Genomic DNA, 20,696 nt, shown 5'->3' with positions numbered 1-20,696 from the left:
CTGAAGGAATTTTTTTTTATTAAATTGAGCGAGATAGACCAAGGATCTGACTCCGTATAAGACATCTTCCCACATTCTCTAGCATCATTATTTTGGGGGGTGGCGGTCACAGTTTGTACCCCCTCCCCTGCAAGAAGGGTGCCAAGTCCAGGGAATTCCGGAGGCTGCAAAATGGTTGCTGCTATCGACGCTTGCGGTGTCAGCAAAACAAAACTGAAAAAACTTCAGGGGAGCAGAAAGCGTTGTGCAGCGGCGGAACAAGCCAATCGGGCGCCTGGGGCGGCACACATGCCCTGCGCCCAGGGGCGGGGCCAGCTGCCTGCAGGGTGGGGCCAGCCGGGGCAGGACGTTCCGCGGGGCCTCTGAGGACTCTGCCTGCCTCCTCCCACTCAGCCGGAGGGGGGGAGGCAGCGGGCAGACCGTTTGGGGCAACGTGGAGCCTGCGGGCGCCTAAGCCACCGTGTCACTCCCAAGAGAGACGCATGGCTCAGGCGTGCTGCAGGCCCTGCGGTGAGTACCACCAGGCATTTTGTCACCCTCCTCAAGGATGACACCCGGGGCGCACTGCCCACACCGCACCCCCCTTCCTCCCTCCACCCCAGGTGATGTGCTCTCACCATGGATGATGGTGTGGTCCACCCCTGACTAACAGTTGGAGAATTTCTTCTCCCCGCTGCAGAAATTTGGTCACATCTCCAGTCTCTGATACTGGTGACCTTAATATTAAATAAATGCCCGTAAAGAGCAGGCAAGGCAGAATACTGGCCTATTCTGCAACAAAGCCGAGTGGGTTCCTGTTTTAAACAAAGCTCTTTTCTTCCTGTCCCTTTAGCTCTGGGAAATGGGAGCAGCTCAGCCCAAAGGAGAAGATTTTGCTGCGAAAGAATGATGACGATGGAGAATTCTGGTACTTGATGAAATTACCTCTTTGCTTCTCTCCCCTCTGCCCCCAGTGGAGGGTTTCTCAAATGCCTATAGAAAGACTGCTCAGCAAATTGTCCCATTATCAGTGCTTTTTTTCCCCTCCTGGGGGTACGCAGGGGTACGCATATCCCTAAACATTTTGCGAATCTAACGGGAGAAGAAACAATTTTATTTTATTTTAAATTAGTTTCTTCTCTAGCACAGTGAATCGTCAGTTCTGTTGCTACCCCTGATTTTGTCCATTTACTGTATTTATTTCCCCCAATTTGAACTATAAAATGGTGGTTTTCTTGAGTCAAAATGAGAATACACCAAAACATTTTTTATAGAAAAAAGCACTGCCCATGACCCTCCCTGCCTCTCCTCTGTTAGTAGGTCCAATATCCATATGGCATAGTTTTAAGTGGAAAGAGACACTGTGGATATCAATGAGATTTTCTTCTCTGTCGTGTATTTAGGACTGGCAAAAAATACTTCTTAAAAACCTTAATTTTTGCTCGCTGAGGGACTTTTCTCAAGTTCTTATGTTCACTGCCAGCGCATTCACTCCCTTGCAGCTAAAACACTTGCCTTTGAAAAGGGAAGCATTCTCCCCGCCCCCGGAATTTGCCAGTTATTTGCTGCTCACAAGCAGGACTTGTAATGATGATGGTCGCCCCGTATCATTTTTTCACCAGCACCTTAATATTGGAGGTATGCCCTGATCCCTGCAAACATAGGTGCTCCATCTGGCTATATGGCATTGTCTCTAATGAGTACAGTTTGCTGTGGCATTTTAAATAGGCATACCTCTAGTGAGCAGCTTTTTGTCGGGCCTGCAACACAATGTTGCAGCATAAGAGTGCTCCCTCTTCAGGATTCTGGTTGTTCCAATTTCTCTCCCCTCTCTGATATTCTGTTTTTATATCCTAGCAGTTATTCAGCATTTCCTGGACACTGAGCACTCTCGGTCCTCACTGCAGTTTTTTTTTTTTCTGGGGACGGGGATTCTTAAGCTCCCAAGTTCTACCGATATACTTAGGTGTTTGGGCTACATAAGCAATGACAATCACAGCCTGTGCAACTGAAATAGAGGGGGGGGGGCGATAATAACATAGGGTGTGTTTGTGTGTGAGTGAGTGCAGTGCTACTGCTTTATTCAAAACGTACACACTTTTGCATGCCATTTCCCCCAATGTGATACATTTTTGTATACAGGTAGGTAGCCGTGTTGGTCTGACGTAGTCGAAACAAAATTTAAAAATTCCTCCCAGCAGCACCTTAGAGACCAACTAAGTTTGTCATTGGTATGAGCTTTCGCGTGCATACACACTTCTTCAGATACCTTATTTTGTTTCGACATTTTTGTATGTTATTTTCACAAACATCTTCATTTTTAATGCACACTTCCCTCCTGATACGTATACATTTTTGTAAACATTGGTTGCAGAAGTACGTCGCAAAATTCAGATAAGTGCAAGTTTTGAAGGATAGCAGCGTTTCACTTCACATATTGTTTCGGAAAGTGTGAATTTGATCATTTCACCTGGGATTGCAAACTGAAATTAATTTCTTCTCCAACCCTGCCTGGTATAGAACGCAGTTGGGCTTGTGTTGCTCCAACCTATTCCGATTTAAAAACTCCCTCAAAAGTGAGATTAAGCTTTGTTTAAAAGGCTGCATTGTGAAGTCTGAAAATCCACATTTCCCCAAATGGGCACATGTGCACACCCACAAACGCACGTCGAAGGAGGATACAAGTGATCCAGTTTCTCATGTCACACCATTTGCCACTAGGTGGCAGTGTTAACATACAGTGCTATTCCTCCTCTTCTTGGGCTCTCAAACACCCCTCTGGTAAGAATTCTTTGCAGTTGTTTTCTCCGCTCCTCCTCATAGTGCTGCTGCTGCTTGGTAGTTACTAAACGTAAGCCAAGGCAAAACACGTATCCTCTGCAAGCGCTCTCGTCCTATAATGTGTTGTCAGCAGTCACATACTTCAGCAAATCCAGTGTGAGAAACAGGAAGCTGTGGACCTCTGTGCGCATGATGAGAAATGGGTGCACATCAGAGGCAACGCGCATCCGTTCTACGGTCAGGGATTTAATTTGGAAAGCAGGACTGCAGAGCCTTTCTGAGATCAAAGGTCACATTCCCTTCTGGGTGATATGCTGAGGGTGGGCGGAGCCAGAGGGAAAAGTGGGTGGAGCAAGGAGCGTGAGTTTTACAGTCTATGTATGCTCACACATCCCTCTCCATCTAGACAAGCAGGAGGCACTATCAGAGTTCAAGGACACAGGCTAGGCCAAGCGGAAGGTGCAAAGCAGAGCTAGTGAGTGGTGTGGCCTTGAGGAGAGGGTGTGTGGCCTGTGAAGAGTCCAGGGGGCCAGATAGACCTCGGGGGCCACATTTGGACTCTGGTCCTGAGCTTCGCCACCTCTATTCTGAAGAACATGGAACAGGAGCTAGGAAGCAAGGAAGCTGCCTGATTCTGTGTCAGATCATGCGCCATCTAGCTCAATGGCTCTCCAATATTTCAGACAGGAGCATTACCTGGAGATGCCAGGGATTCAACTTGGGACAGGAAACCTGACAGCAGCCTTAAGCTTTAAACCAAAAACAGAAGATGCGTTAGCTTCAATGTCAGTCCTAAGCCAGGATGGACATTTGACTACGGTATGTGTCTTTGTTGTTGTTCTTTTCTCACAGGATGTCTCTGCAAGATTTTAAAACCCATTTTGTGGGCCTGATGATCTGCAAACTGACTCCTGATCTCCTGAGTAAGGAATTAGGGAAGAAGTGGACGTGCTCCACGCAGGTTGGCAAATGGGTCAAAGGAATCACAGCCGGGGGCAGGATGAAGGCGCACAAAGGTGAGGTGCCCCTTGGGGAACGTTACTTTTCAAAATAATTTGCTGGCGTAATGAGCTAAGCACCTGCTTTTCTGAGTTAGAGGCTCACATGTTTGCATCTCACACCTCCAGCTGCATTTTGGAGGAATCCCCAGTACTTGCTGAGAGTTCTGCAAGGCAACGGGAGCAAAACGTCCTTTTACTCCTGCAGCGTGTTGGTGTCCCTGATCCAAAAGCGCAACGACCATCACCGGAATCGGATGCCTCACCTCCATATAGGCCTCTCCGTCTATAGGGTGGGTGGAATCTTGTTGCTTTCCTGCTGAAACTGCTGGGGTGAATTGTCCTAAGCTGGGGCAGCCAATGTGTGGTGCCCTCTAGATGTTGTTGGACTCCAACTCCCATCGCCCCCCAGACAGCACGGCTGACGGTCAGGGAATGATGGGAGTTGTAGTGTAGCAAAATCTGGAGGGCACAGCATTGGCTACACCTGCCCTAAGCTGTTTCTCCAAAGCCCCTTGCAAGAAAATAAGAAGTTTCTTCCTAGCAGGTACAGATTTCTTTTGCTTAATGCAAACAGAGAGGGACCCTGACCTACCAGGGGGGGATGTGAATCAGAGGTAGGAAACAAGGAAAAGAATTGGGCAAGTCCAACATCCTGATGGAAGTTGGAGACCAAGCACATCTGGAGGACCACAGGTACTCCACTCCTCTACCTTCAATCGATGTCTAGAAAAGCCTTACTCAACCTTGGGTCCCCAGATGTTGTTGGACTACAACTCCCATCATCCCTAGCTAATCGGGGACGATGGGCGTCGTAGTCCACCGACATCTGGGGAACCAATGCTGAGAAAGGCTGGTCTAGGAATTTCAGCAAGTGTAGCTGCTGAAGCGAGTCAGGATTTCTGCCCCCCACTCCCCTAGGGCTTTTGACATTGTCTTCACCACCACCACCACCTCTGAACCCTGCAAGGAGTCAGCGTTCATCCTGTGGCTGTTCTGCAGGAAATGCTGTTACCCTTTTCACCTAGCAACCCAATTGTAACGTGGACTTCAGCAACCTTACCTCCCCAAGGTGCCTAGAATATGGGATAAGTTTTAAAATAGGGAGTTCAGTGCTTTAATGACTGGTGGCCCTTTTGACTGGTTCAATCAACTGTAATTTTCAGTTGTAAATTCCACTTGGAATTCTCTGGCTGATACATATTCTTCTTTCTTTTTTCCTAGGTGGGCCAGGAGGTATGTATATAGTCCCGTGTTGCTTCCTTCCTGCTCTTTCCCATCAGAGAGGGTAGGCAAGAACAGATGCAACTTCTGTGTGCTTACCTTAGCCGGAATTCTGATCTGAGTGCTGATCTCAGTAGGGCTGGATTTAAAATCTTTTAAGCTGGAAACAATAGGATATTTGAAATAGTGTTTGTGCCAAAATACTGAAATGTGTTGTTTACAAGCAGCTGCGTCTCCCTCTCTCTCTACACACACTGAGTCACATACACCCATTGCTGGGAATCATATGTGTGCAGAGAGCCTTTGCATTCAGGTCCTGCTTGGAAGCTTCCCAGGGGCATCCGGTTTTCCACTGGCTGGATTAGACGAGTCTTTGGCTTGAATGAGCAGGGCTCTTCTTTGTTCTTATGAGATGCTATGGGCTTTGCACTGACTTTGTGCAAGTGGGACATGCCTGCAAGCTGCACAAAGTGTGCAGCCCTGATAAATTTGGTATACTGGTGCCTTCCACCCTGGCTGGAGGTTCATGAGAGCCAGTGTGGTGTAGTGGTTAAGAGCGGTAGACTCGTAATCTGGGGAACCGGGCTCGCGTCTCCGCTCCTCCACATGCAGCTGCTGGGTGACCTTGGGCTAGTCACACTTCTTTGAAGTCTCTCAGCCCCACTCACCTCACAGAGTGTTTGTTGTGGGGGAGGAAGGGAAAGGAGAATGTTAGCCGCTTTGAGATTCCTTCGGGTAGTGATAAAGCGGGATATCAAATCCAAACTCCTCCTCCTCCTCCTCCTCCTCTTCTTCTTCTTCATGTGCACCCATGCTGACTTACAAGCATGGGAATCGGATTCAGGGCCAGCTCTATGGGCAGGCTGGGTGGCGCAGGGTGCCACGGTGCCGGCCCGCGGGGGGGGGCACCACGCAGCCCGCCTGCCTGCCCGCCGTCTGCTCCGCCGCGCAGCAAGCCCACCCGCCCGCCCACTGCACAGCAGCGCCCTCGTCGACCGCGCTGCACACTGAGCCCACCCGCCCGCCACACTGGAAAACGGGGCGGCGGGGGGCGGCGGAGGGATCCGTCGCACCACGGCGCCAAAGGTGCTCAAAACGGCCCTGATCGGATTTGCACCACAATCCTAATTGTCCCTGCTGGGAAGTTATCACTGCCGAAATCCTGTGTTCAGGGTATTGGAAAATCCCAAAACCTTGATGCTTTGTATTCTGCAGAACTTTGAATTTCTGTTCGTATGTGAGTGTTTGGGCATGGCTTTCCAAACTCCGTTCAAAGCTAGTGTGTCCCATTTTCTTTTCCACCTATTTTAGAGAAGCTTCTTAAGGCATTAAAAAAAAAAAATTGTTAATGCCGTCGCGACTCAATGCATTTCAAGATAATGCATTTTTATGGCTTAATTAAGCATTAATGGTGGTGTGTTCCTGAGCTGTGCCCAGAAGCAGTAGACAGGGCTGAGTGAGAAATGGTTTTATTATATTTCCTTTTTAAGCCCTACAAAGTATAAATCCCTAGGGGAATTCGCCCACTTTTTTTAAGCTCATTCTTTGGCATTCTTTGCAGATGCCACTAAATCGATGCGATCATTTCTTTTTGTTCCATTGCATACAGTTAAATGATGTTCCCAAGTGCTTCGTCTCAGATATTTTTGTTACACCGCCATCAAATTCAAGTAGATGTTATGTCAGGGAAAGAGCTGCCTATGAAGGTGTTTTTACCAGGACATAAAACCAAGAATTGGCAACACACTGGCTATATGCTGCTGTGCACTTGAGCCATGTGAACAAAGCAGTGGCACGATTAACTTGCATGGGGACTAGAGTTTGGTTGATGCTGGTATATCCTTTGCTACCTTGGCCTGGGTCCATTTGCATCAAAGTATCAGTTGAGACGCCTCCTCTGATTTTAGCAATGTCAGGACAATAGCACCAGGTCATCAGAGAAACTGAATCTGGCCTACACCAGGGGAAGCTAGCATGGTGTTCTCCTGATGTTTTTGAATTCCAAACTCCTCCATCAGCCCTAGCTAGCATGGCCAATGTTCGCAGTTGTAGTCCAGCCATAACCAGATGACACCATGTTGGCTACCTCTGGCCAAAGCTTTTGCCCAAGCCCAGGTGGCCCAAACCATGTTGGGGGGGGGAATCCTGCATTGCAGGGGTTGGACAAGATGAATTTTCGTGTTCTTCCAACTCTACAGTTCTATGATTCTATGATTTCACGACCCACATATTTGGCTATGTATGGTCTTAGATATGCTGTGGTTTGAAAGCCCAGCCTGTCTACCTACTGTCATGCTGTGAAACCAGTCTAGCTTCTACCCAAAGGCGCCAGAGGCTCAGGATCAGCAGACTGGTTGAGCCTACTTGAATGCAGCAGCGAAGCCAAAGTTGTTTGTCTCTTGTCTGTAGCTTTGGACCAATTGGGAGATAACACTTTTGCATCCAGGCTCATTGAAGATCAGAGCTGGAGTCTGCTTGGAAGTAAATTCCAGACTTGTATTGAGCACCAAGATTAATATAGTGAAGTACAAAACCAAGAGCAGTTTTAACATTGGAAAAACAATGAATCACTGCATTGACTGAGGCATAAAAGCCTTGCATTTAATATATGATGCATTCAAAGGGGCAACCCCACCCTCTTAGGAGATGACAGATTGCTGCATTAGCAGGAGAGAAATACAACCAAAGAGAGAGCAAAAGTCTTTCTGCAACTGCTCTTGTGGGCAGCAAAGTCCGCCAGAGAGCAAAATGCCAGAGCCATTTTGAGGAATAGCCAAATCAGGAAGGCTCCGGAGTTCTTAGCCAATGCAGTTATTGACCGTCTTCATCCGGCCTTCTCTCATTCAGTTGCTAGTAATGGGAGATGCCTATTAACAGTGCAATTTTGCCTTCATCATCATGCCATAATGGGATGATGGGGTTGTCAAAAAAGAAGCCACAGCTGTAATTCTATTCTAAGCCTACTTGCGGAGAAGTAAGCCCCACTGAAATCAATGGGGCTATTTTTCTGAGCAAAATTGGTTGCTTGCATCCTTGGGTTTTAGGACAACATGCACAAGGGGTATGCATCCATTTAGGAAATATTTGGAGCACTCTGATGATTCCGTGTGGCCTGGGTATAATTTTTCTAATAAAGGCATTCTGTAGAATTATCATCGGTTCCCCACTTTTTCCAGTCTATGTGCAGGATGTGTGCCCAAGAATTTATTTTTGTATAGATTTTAATGGCCTTTGTTTGCCACCTCATAATGTGAAGAGCAGCTTACAAGAAAAACAAAAACTATTTTAGGACCTTGAAATGTGAAATCAAATGCTACATAAATACAACAAAAGAGGTTCACAAAATTGAATGTAGATTGAAAAATGGAGAGACCCTATGTTATTTAAAAGGCCTGGAGGGAACAGAATAGTCTCTGCCTGGCATTGAAAAGACCACAAAGATGGCACCAAGAGAGCCCCCCATGGAAGGGTATTCCAGGGTGCCACAACTGAAAAGGCCCTTTCCCTGGCAGCCACCTGCCTCACTTTAGGCATGTGAAGTGGATCTTAAGGAACATAGAACAGGATCTGAGTGCTGGGAGGGAAAAGGTATTTGTTGTTATGTTCTGGGCAAAATATTAGCATGCAGGCATCCCTCTGCTGTGCCTTTAGACAAATTCAAGCACCCATTGTTTTCAGGGTTGCCCCTGCACTTTCACGGATGTGGTTTCTGATGGCACATTTAGCATTGCTTCTATTTTGCGCCTTCGAAAATGGATGCTATCCGACCCTACTTTCCAGAGGGCACAAATATTAGCTCGTTCTTCTCCATGGGACTCTTTACATGACTTGCAAAAATAACAATCCCCAAACATTGTAAGCTTTTTGTAAGTCTCTCTCTCTCTCTCTCTCTCTCTCTCTCTCTCTCTCTCTCTCTCTCTCTCTCTCTCTCTCTCTCTCTCTCTCTCTCTCTCTCTCTCTCTAGTACCAGGACCTTCATAGAAAACTGCCTGCTGCCTTCTTTGTCTGGAACACGCCCCTGAACAGGGCAGTCTTTGTAAATGACCGTGAAGTGACGCAGGATTTCCGGCTCCCGCCAGGGGCCTATGTCATTGTCCCAGCCACTGCAGAACCCAACCAGGAATCAGACTTCCTCCTGCGGGTCTTCTCCAGGAAGCACAGCCTTCAGTAAGTCCTCCGGTCTTGCTTTGCTACAATCATTAAGGGGCGGGGAGTGTGTATTTTTGCCAGAGGGAAAGGCTGGGTGGTGGGTGCTCCCTGGTGAGAGATATGTAGTTTGCCCTTCCTTTTCATGGCCATTGGTCAGGGATGATGGGAATCGTAGTCCAGCAACTCCCTGTGGAGGGCCGCAGGCTTCTGAATCCTGGTCTATACCACTGTGAACTGTGACAACAACAACAACAACAACAACAACAACAACAACAACAACAACAACAACAACAACGGCAGCAATGTCATAGTAATAGTCGGCCCTTATTTGTGGGGAATACTTTCCCCAGGGCTTGCTTGGCACCTTCATTCTACACCTTTAGGTGCCAGGCAAAAAACATTCCCCTTCAACCAGGCCTTTGGCTGATGGACCTTCAAAGTTGTGGGATCAGGGTTCTAGGTTTGTTTTTGTTCCTATTTTTATCAGGAAAAATATGCATTTTGTGTTTTTTATATTGTGATTTGATGTTGTGAAAAGCCCTGAGATCTATGAATAAGGGATGGTATAAGAATATGAATAAGGGGTGGGGTACATACATATTAAATAGCATTAAAGCAGCACTTAAAATCATAATTAAGCAACACAAAGATTAGTACAGTGCAGAAATGTGGTGTGGGAGTGGAGGCAGGGGCACATAATTAAGCAACACAAAGATTAGTACAGTGCAGAAATGTGGTGTGGGAGTGGAGGCAGGGGCACTGGCAGGGGCACTAAAATGACTATTTTGCTTCAAGAAAATCCCATGGCATCTTGTCTTACTGGCAAAAAGAGTTCAAGACTATTGCCGGGGCTTTCATTCCCAGCCACCAGTTGTCTGGCGACACCAGTTGCAATGGACTCATAGACCATCAATGAAGCTCGGACAACACAGTTGCTACATTCTTCAACTTTGGGTCCCTAGAGGTCTGTTGGACTACAACTCCCATCATCCCTGACCACTGGCTAAGCTGGCTGGACATGATGGGAGTTGTAGTCCAGCAGCAGCTAAGGGCTCAAGGCTGCAGAACAGCTACAGGCCTGTCGACTTTGTAAAAGCAGATGGCTTCACAGTTGCACCAACACTGGCTGAAGCAGCAATGTTTGTGGGGAGAGCTTGATCCAGAAGAAGCATTGTATGGGACAAAAGAAACATTTCTGGCTTCCCTCCCCCTCTTACCTTGTTGCACTATCTACACCTCTCATTGTACTTGTTAACATTTGATTTCAGTGAATTGGGTGGTGATTCCAGCTGTGTCCTTTCAAAGGTGAGTTGAAGAACTACTACACCCCTTGACTTGCTTCTTCTCCTCTATTCCTCTGTGCTGTCGTGCGATCCTCAGCAGAGCTTCCAGGGTGGGGGAAACAAATCAGTTGAGTATGGTGGGCTAAGCTTGCAAATTGACTTTTATTGCTGGCCAGCTTCACTTAGAGGCCTGAATGGCAGGATGTAAACCTGGAAATATATAGGCGATCCCTGCCGTGTGCTTTTAAAAGGGGAGAAGAGGTGTAACTCACTTTGTTTTTTAATGTTCTAACAGCACCACAAGAGTATGTTGATGTTGTAACTTATGGGAAGTGAATACACTCCCTTTGAATGAACCCCAGCAGCTGGCATTCATCATATCAAGAGAAAAGACTTAAGAATACATAAGCCAAGTGGATGCTCATTCTCACGGCATCTTGGGAATGGCCGTTACTGAGTGGGGGCTCTGATCAAAAAAGCCAAACTCAACACTCTCGTGGCTGTGGGTGTCTGTTCTCTTCCCCTTAAATTCTTGTAAATTGGCAGGCAGAATTGGACTGCAGAAAGTCGATTTTTCTAGGATAAGTTACAGGTAGTAGCCGTGTTGGTCTGAGTCGAAACAAAATAAAAAAATTCCTTCAGTAGCACCATCTGACGAAGTGTGCATGCACACGAAAGCTCATACCAAAATAAAAATTTAGTTGGTCTTTAAGGTGCTACTGAAGGAATTTTTCTAGGATAAGTTTGACTGTTCTCTTGCCACTAAACCTCTGTGGGTCTAGTGGCTTGGCCTGCTGATCCACTGCAAACCTTTACCTAGATCTTGAGCTGCAGCCTTTCCATCCTGCTTGTGTTCTAATTTGTTGTTGTTGTCTGCAGGAAATAGTTGATGAACATGAAGATTGGCAAGATTTCTTCACTAAGTACTTTGATCAAGTAAGTCTGCCTATAGGGTCCGCCAGAGGGAATAACCAAACTGCCCTGTTCCTGTTAGTTTCCGTGAAAAAAAATGTAGGAGAGGGGGGGGGAGAGAGAGAGAAACCTACATTTTGGAAAGCATGTTGATGAAACCCCATCAGACAGTGCCTATAGAACAGGCATCCCCAAACTTCGGCCCTCCAGATGTTTTGGACTACAGTTCCCATCATCCCTGACCACTGGTCCTGTTAGCTAGGGATCATGGGAGTTGTAGGCCAAAACATCTGGAGGGCCGCAGTTTGGGGATGCCTGCTATAGAACAATCCCTCCACTATGGTTTGAATTGATTTTTATATCTTTTCAAACATATATCAGCTCATCACCACTTGAAGGAAGAAAGGAAGGAAATTGGGACAAAATAATAAAGCCGGTGCTCCAAAGAATGCTCCAACTACCGCACAATTGCGCTCATTTCACACGCTAGCAAGGTTATGCTTAAAATTCTACAAGGCAGGCTTAGGCAGTATGTGGACCGAGAACTCCCAGAAGTGCAAGCTGGATTTCGAAAGGGCAGAGGAACCAGAGACCAAATAGCAAATATGCGCTGGATTATGGAGAAAGCTAGAGAGTTCCAGAAAAACGTCTACTTCTGCTTCATTGACTATGCAAAAGCCTTTGACTGTGTCGACCACAGCAAACTATGGCAAGTTCTTAAAGAAATGGGAGTGCCTGATCACCTCATCTGTCTCCTGAGAAATCTCTATGTGGGACAAGAAGCTACAGTTAGAACTGGATATGGAACAACTGAGTGGTTCAAAATTGGGAAAGGAGTACGACAAGGTTGTATATTGTCTCCCTGCTTATTTAACTTATATGCGGAATTCATCATGCGAAAGGCTGGACTAGATGAATCCCAAGCCAGAATTAAGATTGCCGGAAGAAATATCAACAACCTCAGATATGCAGATGACACAACCTTGATGGCAGAAAGCGAGGAGGAATTAAAGAACCTTTTAATGAGGGTGAAAGAGGAGAGCGCAAAATATGGTCTGAAGCTCAACATCAAAAAAACCAAGATCATGGCCACTGGTCCCATCACCTCCTGGCAAATAGAAGGGGAAGAAATGGAGGCAGTGAGAGATTTTACTTTCTTGGGCTCCTTGATCACTGCAGATGGTGACAGCAGTCACGAAATTAAAAGACGCCTGCTTCTTGGGAGAAAAGCAATGACAAACCTAGACAGCATCTTAAAAAGCAGAGACATCACCTTGCCGACAAAGGTCCGTATAGTTAAAGCTATGGTTTTCCCAGTAGTGATGTATGGAAGTGAGAGCTGGACCATAAAGAAGGCTGATCGCCGAAGAATTGATGCTTTTGAATTATGGTGCTGGAGGAGACTCTTGAGAGTCCCATGGACTGCAAGAAGATCAAACCTATCCATTCTTAAGGAAATCAGCCCTGAGTGCTCCCTGGAAGGACAGATCATGAAGCTCAGGCTCCAATACTTTGGCCACCTCATGAGAAGAGAAGAATCCTTGGAAAAGACCCTGATGTTGGGAAAGATTGAGGGCACTAGGAGAAGGGGACGACAGAGGACAAGATGGTTGGACAGTGTTCTCGAAGCTACGAACATGAGTTTGACCAAATTGCGGGAGGCAGTGCAAGACAGGAGTGCCTGGCGTGCTATGGTCCATGGGGTCACGAAGAGTCGGACACGACTAAACGACTAAACAACAATAAAGCCGGTTGCAAGGTTCACACCATAGAGATTCCCACCATAAGCTTATAAGGATGAACATCCCTCTCTGATGACCATAGGCACTGCTGATATCTTACGAAAATGCCTTGACTTTCACAGCTGATCTGTGTACATACGTGATGCTCAGTTTTCTATGCGATACCTCCATTAAAAATTACGGTCTTTTGAATGCGTAGAACTTGAAACATGCAAAGCTTGGGTTTTTCTATAATATCCTGTCTCTCTTGCTTTAGTATCCTGAGATAAATGCAATCCAGCTGCTGAGGATTTTGAACAATGTGGCATGGACGAGTAAGTATGATCTAGACTGCAGAAAGCAGCATCACGTACAGTATATACACAGACCCAAGTGCAGAATGGCAGTGAGGGTTTTCATTATGTAGCTCAGTCTCCACAAGAGATGGGTACATTTCTCATTAGGCTCTGCAGGTGGTACTGTATTGTGTCAACCTCTGTTAACCGTGTTTAAATGATAACATTTTCATACTCTTAATTATAGCAACTCTACCACTTTTACCTTCTGGGGCTCAGTTGCTTAGGAATAAAATTCAAAGAAGTCTTTGCTCTCATGTTCTGCTGGTGTGCTCCGGTAATAACAATAATAATAATAATAATAATAATAATAATAATAATAATAATAATAATAATTTATTTATACCCCGCCCATCTGGCTGGGTTTCCCCAGCCACTCTGGGTGGCTCCCAACAGAATATTAAAAACACGATAAAACATCAAACATTTTAAAATTCCCTAAACAGGGCAGCTTTCAGATGTCTTCTAAAAGTCAGATAGTTGTTTATTTCCTTGACATCTGATGGGAGGGCATTCCACAGGGCGGGCGCCACTACTGAGAAGGCCCTCTGCCTGGTTCCCTGTAACCTCACTTCTCGCAGTGAGGGAGCCACCAGAAGGCCCTCGGCGCTGGACCTCAGTGTCTGGGTTGAACGATGGGGGTGGAGACGTTCCTTCAGGTATACTGGGCCAAGGCTGCTTAGGGCTTTAAAGGTCAGCATCAACACTTTGAATTGTGCTCAGAAACATACTGGGAGCCAATGTAGATCTTTTAGGACCAGTGTTGTATGGTCCCAGTGGCTGCTCCCTGTCACCAGTCTAGCTCTGACTGGCAATGTGGCTTCCCTGGGTCTCAGTCAGAGGTCCTCACGCAACTGATCCTTTTAAACTGCTGTTGGCATGCTGGTGCTTTCTGCAAACAAAACATGTTATCCTCTCTTCGCTTGCTCAGTATTAATGGCTGCTCTGCTCTGAACAATCCTGTATTGTCATAGCACAAACCCCACAACAGCCACCGAACCCCAAGATGTAGCAATGGCTGCCAATGTGGAAGAAGAGTGCGGTGCTCAGGTCCTGTTTGTGGGCTTCTCACAGGCAACTGGTTACCCTCTGTGAGAACAAGATGTTGGACCATTGCATTGGCGATGTGCTCCATCAGGAGCCTAGGACCAGGGGCAGGCTTTTAGGGTTGTGCCTTTAGGGAATTTCCAGAAACAGAATATCACATCTGGCTGAGGATGCAGCAGTGACCGGGTGGGGTGGGGTGAGGAGATGCAACAGAGAAAGTGACTTTCTCCCAGCTAGACATCACAGAAGAGGTGGCTTTGCAGGGCTGGAAGCCGGATGCTAGTAGTTCCCTTACGGTTGTATCAGAGAGCTTTGAAAGCAGGCATATCCTTAGGCGATGACTTATCATCCTCTCCATTAAGGAAGGACACTGCAACTACAGTATGATTCAGGGTACTGATCATCAGAGCTCTTGATGACACACCCCTGTGACTTTGGTCTTGAGCCTGGGGCACAGCTTGAATTCCCAAGTTGTGAGAGCAGAGAACTATCTCCAGGCACCCCAAATTCTCCATCAACAGAGCCATCCTTTCTTACTATTTAGCCTTTCCCCTTTGATGTCTTCTTGCGTTATAATTCCTCTGGCGTTCCTCTTCTCCAGGATGTTCCCTATAGCAATTTCTCCTTCCATTACCAATGCTTTCTTTTTTATTTTACTTATTTATAAAATTCCTTTCCTGCTCTTCATCAAATATGATCTTAGGGTGGGCATGAAGTTGCAATATACTAAAAATGGAACCACAAAATACAATTGAAACAAAAACAAACAAACAGGTATAGCTCCAGGGGGAAAAAACGTAGCTGCATTATTTTTGTTGAATGCGTTTCCAAACTTTGCATATACTATCGCTAGTTGTTACCATTTCTTTTCACTATTCCGGTCTCTGCCCAGCTCCTTCTTTCCCGCCCCGGGAAGCCTTCTTGGCTGACTCCGTCTCAGTTCAAGATACTGCAAACAAACCAACAAACCGGCTACTCCCACCGTATTTTATTTAGAAAGGCTTTTGGCTTTTGTAGTATATTTAGATTTCTTTACTATTCACTCTTTCCTGTGAATGTTTGTGCCATTCATATTTTATTAAGCGTACCCTAAAAACATTGGGCAGACCAATCCTAGGGTGGACTGCCAAGGTGTGGAGGGGCACATCCTGTGCGGCAACTGCTGCCTTTCCAGTTTCCTGATTGCCAAGTTGGAAGGTGGTGTGGAGGCGTTGCTGTTACTGCATCTGTTCCAGCCTGGCGCAGCAGAGAGTGCCAGGCTGGCTTCTTCTATGACAGAAGGACTGGAGTAGGAGTCAGCAGATCCATGACTTGCCCAGCTCCACCCTTGCCCTGCTGCTGCAACATCCTGTTTGGGGGACCCCCGCTGGCTGTTGCCAGTGGCAACACCCCAGCCAAGAGTGCTTCCTCCGTAATAGTGGGGCATCCGTAACAGTGGAACCCTCTGTTGGTTGAGGTTAGCAGGTGGAGGTGTCTGCTGGATCCTAACCCCCACCAACAGCATGGAGGTTGGCAACTGCAGACTTAGGTTAAGAAAAGGTAAAGGGAACCCTGACAGTTAAGTCCAGTCATGAACGACTCTGGGGTTGCGGCGTCATCTCACTTCACTGGCTGAGGGAGCCGGTGTTTGTCTGCAGACAGTTTTTCCAGGTCATGTGGCCAGCAAGACTAAGCTGCTTCTGGCGAAACCAGAGTGGTGCACGGAGACGCTGTTTACCTTCCTGCCGGAGCGGTACCTACCATATTTATATACTTGCACTTTGACGTGCTTTTGAACTGCTAGGTTGGCAGGAGCTGGGACTGAGCAACGGGAGCTCACCCCGTCGCGGGGACTCGAACTGCCGACCTTCTGATCGGCAAGCCCTAGGCTCAGTGGTTTAACCCACAGCGCCATCTGCTCAGTAGTAAGGGACAAACTTTACAGGCAGGAGTTCACGAGCTGGCGACTCCTGTTTCACCCGCGTCCCAAGCACTATGTAAGTGCCTCTAAATAAGTGAATGGCAAATATGGGTTCCAAGAAAGCCCAGTCCTATTTTTCCTGCAAGCTGTTCTACCTCCAGATATAGCTTACAGACCGAGTGTAGCCAATAAACAAGGCAGACGATTCCTAATTTATAAATGGATAAGATCTGAAACTGTTGACGCTAATGAGATAAAAGCTCTTGTGGCACAGGTTCAGAGTAAACAGAAAGCAAAATAGAACCTTTGTCTCTATTCAGGGTTTTAGCTTCTTTTAAGACTGCGGGTGAGATGGCTATTTTATCTGTGCTCGAGTATCTTTCCAAAGTAACCCATCAGCCACCAGGAAATCTATAAGGAAACTAACCAGGCTATGCTGCTCATCTTTTATTCTTCATAGGCAATCAATTTTAAGGCTTTCATTTCCAAACTTTACAGTGCATGATTCATATTTAATAAACAGGGCTATAATGAGATTAAAACATTGTCGGTTTCTGTAGAGAAGGGATCGGTGAGTTATGAGCCTGTTGCCTGCTCCATGGAAGTCTGCAGGCAATCTATAATCATGATTTGCAACAAGATTAGACTCCCTTTCTGTTCCATTTCTTGTCATCCGCTTATCGCTAACCGAGGCTCGGCTCTGTCTCCTAAGAGAGGCAGAGGACACAAAACTTGTCAGATTTATCCCTGGTTGTCGCCTGTTGCTGCTAGTCGAGCTACACAAGGGACAAACCAAGCAGAAAAAGGCAAAGGCAGACTTCTCCCAAGGTCAATCAGACACACCCGCCTGTGCACATTTCCTTGGGATTGCATGTCATTGAAACTGGCGGACTTGAGCCATGCCCCAATACAAAGGCATAGCCTGGTTTCTGTTCTCGCTGGCATCTACTGTAACAGTCTGTACCAGAACCTTTGTGTCTATCTCTCCTGTTGAAGGCAGTTGCCATGTGAGCATGCTGCCAATGTGCTCTGTTCCAAAGAGGGCTACCATTACCACTTGGGACCCGGATATTATTCTCCTGCTTGTGGATTTGCTTTGTCTCCCTATTCTCATTCAATTATACCTTTTTTTCCCCTTTCCAGAGCTTCAGAACCATGGCCTGAGATTTAGCCTGGATGCCTGCCGGGGTATATTGGCCCTCTTAGATGTATCCTGCCTACTTGGTTTAACTGCAGCTGTGCCTTGGTGTTTGTCTAAACACACAAATATCTATCTGTGGATGAGGGGCAGGGGGCGGCTGACACATTCCAGTGCCTGTTGCCCCACCTGCTCAATCCCTGACTTTTCCCATATTGAGCTGTGAGTGTCTGCAGGAAACATTTACCTGTTTTCAGTTGAACAAGACCGGGGACCCTGACAAAGCGGGGGCGGGGGGGGAATATTGCAAGATGTTCAAGCAAAAATGGCCTGCGGACCTTCCATGCTCAACACAGGAAGGTTAGGGACTGAGAAACAGGGTGAATCATGGGCGTAGGCAGGGGGGCAGGAGGGGGCAATTGCCCCCCCTAGAAGCAGGGCCGCTGGCCAGCCTGCCCCGCTGCCCGCCCGGTGCCGTCTCCCCACAGCCAGCAAGGGAGAAGGGAGACGGAGGGAAAGCCAGGCAACCGCTTTGTGTGGCTCTGGGGCTTTCCCTCCACCTGCCCCGGCGATTGCAGAGGGGGAGGAGGGAGTCGGAGCAGCCCGATTTCGGGCTGATCCTGGCTCCCCCTCGCCCCAGCCGATCGCGGAGGGGGAAGGAGGGAGTCGGAGCAGCCCGATTTTGGGCTGATCCTGGCGCCCCCTCGCCCCTGCCGTTCGAGGAGGGGGAGGAGGGAGTCGGAGCAGCCCGAAATCGGGCTGCTCCGATCCCCTCCTCCCCCTCTGCGATCGCCGGGGCGTGAGGAGGGAAAGCTGGCAAAGGAGCAGGGAGCTTTCCTTGCCCTGCTGTGGCCCCTCCCCTGCCCCTTGGCCCCGCCCCTTGGCCCCCTGATTTTCATCCTGGCTATGCCCCTGGGGTGAATCAATCTGTCATGAATAGATAGGGTTTGCATGCCCTACGCCCCTGTTTTAGTCCACAGGTATAATCCACACATGAATACCTGGTTCTGTCGGGCAGATAGCAAAATAATTGACCAATGTTTCGGCACTGAAGAAGGGGGGTTGCTTTCTTTTGACAGTTTCCAAATATGGAATACAGTAGTTACATATTCAACTCCTTTGAATTGTTGGGAGGTAGAGAAATGGGAAGGAGAAAGGCAGTGTGTGCAGGCAGAGTCCATGGGGCTTTCTGGGAGATCTCCCATCCAGATGCTGAGCAAACTCAGACCAGCGTAGAGTCAGTGAGATTGCTGGATCATGTCTCTGTGGACCAGACCCTGAGACCAGGGAGTGACTGTCTCCTTGCTCCTGAGCAGTAGTGCCTGAGTTTTTGACATTTGTTTTCCTCTTCCCACCTTGTCCCTTATCCCTGTTTATTAGAATGTAGGCCTGCAGGTAGGGTGTCTTGTTTTAATTTTATGTAAACTGCCCTGGGAGCCTATTTGGCTGAACAGCAAGGTACGAATGCTATGAATGAATGAATGAATGAATGAATGAATGAAGGAAGGATGGATGGATGGATGGATGGATGGATGGATGATGAGCTCTTATACTCTGGGTGGTTTTGCTCACCTGGCTTCCTCACACCATTGCCTGCTATTGCCCCGAGTCTTATTCCCATTTCCTCCTATTGAACATAATATTAAAGCTACAGATCTTGGAAAGATTGGTAGTCTAGGAATGGGGTAAGGAGAGAAGGCAAGACTCCTTCTGAGATCTCCAAAGCATGCCAGGCAACCCAGCTGAGACCTTAGGAAGGATGTCTGGTTGAGGCCAGGAGGATGTATCTCTTTGTAACCAAGGCTGTGATCCCAACCCAGGGAGTAAATCCCATTGAACGCAACAGAAGTTACTTCTGAATAGACACAGAATTGTGCTGAATGTTGCCCTCATAAAGGCTAAATCTGAGTAAACAGTGTATGTGCTTGTTTTAACTCTCATGAATACACAGTCCATAGTTTGCTTTGTGCTGTCTTTGAAGTTAATGAGAAAATGCTCATTGATTTTAGGAAAAGGAAGAGTAGCCCTTGGGGCAAGGTTCAAAGACCTCTTGAAATCAATAACTTAGCTTTGACTTGGGTTGCATTAGGCACTAGGTCACATTTTTAGTGGAAGTACAAAAATCGAGAAATTCCCCTGGTGGCTTCTCTACTTTTAATCCAAAGTCTTTGACTTCACTGCTCTCAGGTTGGTCTAATCAGAACTTTTCCAGGTTCGCTCATTCTCCCCCAGCATCAAACTTCATTTGAATATTGTACACCTTGACTGCACGATTCAGTTTAATAACACTGGCACCCTGAGCATTCAAGAATTCAGATGCCTGTGGAAGAAGCTGCTTCAGTACCAGGTAAAGAAGTGTGTGTGTGTGTGTGTGTGTGTGTGTGTGTGTGTGTGCCCATGTGCCAATATGACAATCGAGTGGGTGGAGATTCAAGAACCTCATTACTTTCTCACCATTTTTTGAAACTCCTCTAGTACTGGAGTTGAGAGGGAGGCAAACACCGAAACATTAGGAAGAACTTCCTGACAGTAAGAGCTGTTCGACAGTGGAATTTGCTGCCAAGGAGTGTGGTGGAGTCTCCTTCTTTGGAGGTCTTTAAGCGGAGGCTTGGCAGCCACCTGTCAGGAATGCTTTGATGGTGTTTCCTGCTTGGCAGGGGGTTGGACTGGATGGCCCTTGTGGTCTCTTCCAACTCTATGATTCAATAGGGGCAATTGCCTCCTTCCCCTCCAGTTCTACTGCTGGTGCTGGCATAGGGAGGGGTGGGTGGGGAAAGGGCAGGTACCACTGCCACTCTGAGGAGGCTGAGCCACCCCCTCTTTAAAATACCAGGGTGGCACCAGGTGGAAACCATGTTGGGCAGATAGGCATTGTGACAGCCTCAAAGCTGTGCTTTTTCTGGAGATCCCTGGGGTCCTATAATTGCCAGCGGTGGAAAAAAGAATTTCCTATAGGTGAGCAGGCAAGGATGCTGTGTGTGTCCCCACCAGGCTTCTACTAGGTCACAAGCAACTAATAAAGGTTAAGCTTAACCTGGCACCAGGTTCCTCCCCACCCAACCACTTTTTTATTGTTTTAAAAATGCTGCCTAACAGGGGTGTGGACAGAATTCTACCTTGGCTGCCAGAGGTTTCTGTGGCACCCAGAAAAAAGGTGTTTTTTTAAAGAGCTGCTGTCAAGCAGGCAACATTTGGGGGGGGGAAGAGA

General features: G+C 47.3%; 1 protein-coding gene across 1 annotated transcript in view; it reads left to right on the top strand.

Moving 5' to 3' along the window:
• Nucleotides 1–20,696, top strand: part of LOC118082688 (calpain-14) — a 48,626-nt gene that overhangs the window by 20,590 nt on the left and 7,340 nt on the right. The window contains exons 9-18 of the mRNA XM_060272963.2: nt 833–907; nt 3,613–3,776; nt 3,888–4,051; nt 5,444–5,452; nt 8,947–9,149; nt 10,400–10,436; nt 11,294–11,350; nt 13,325–13,382; nt 17,494–17,558; nt 19,767–19,835. Coding sequence (XP_060128946.1) covers nt 833–907; nt 3,613–3,776; nt 3,888–4,051; nt 5,444–5,452; nt 8,947–9,149; nt 10,400–10,436; nt 11,294–11,350; nt 13,325–13,382; nt 17,494–17,558; nt 19,767–19,835 — 901 coding nt within the window. The remainder of the gene's footprint in view (nt 1–832; nt 908–3,612; nt 3,777–3,887; nt 4,052–5,443; nt 5,453–8,946; nt 9,150–10,399; nt 10,437–11,293; nt 11,351–13,324; nt 13,383–17,493; nt 17,559–19,766; nt 19,836–20,696) is intronic.

The sequence above is a fragment of the Zootoca vivipara genome, chromosome 3 (genome assembly GCF_965207765.1).
Source record: "Zootoca vivipara chromosome 3, rZooViv2.hap1.1, whole genome shotgun sequence".
Classification (NCBI taxonomy): Eukaryota; Metazoa; Chordata; class Lepidosauria; order Squamata; family Lacertidae; genus Zootoca; species Zootoca vivipara.
The sequence above is the reverse complement of the archived record's forward strand: the minus strand, read 5'-3'. Positions and strand labels throughout refer to the sequence as shown.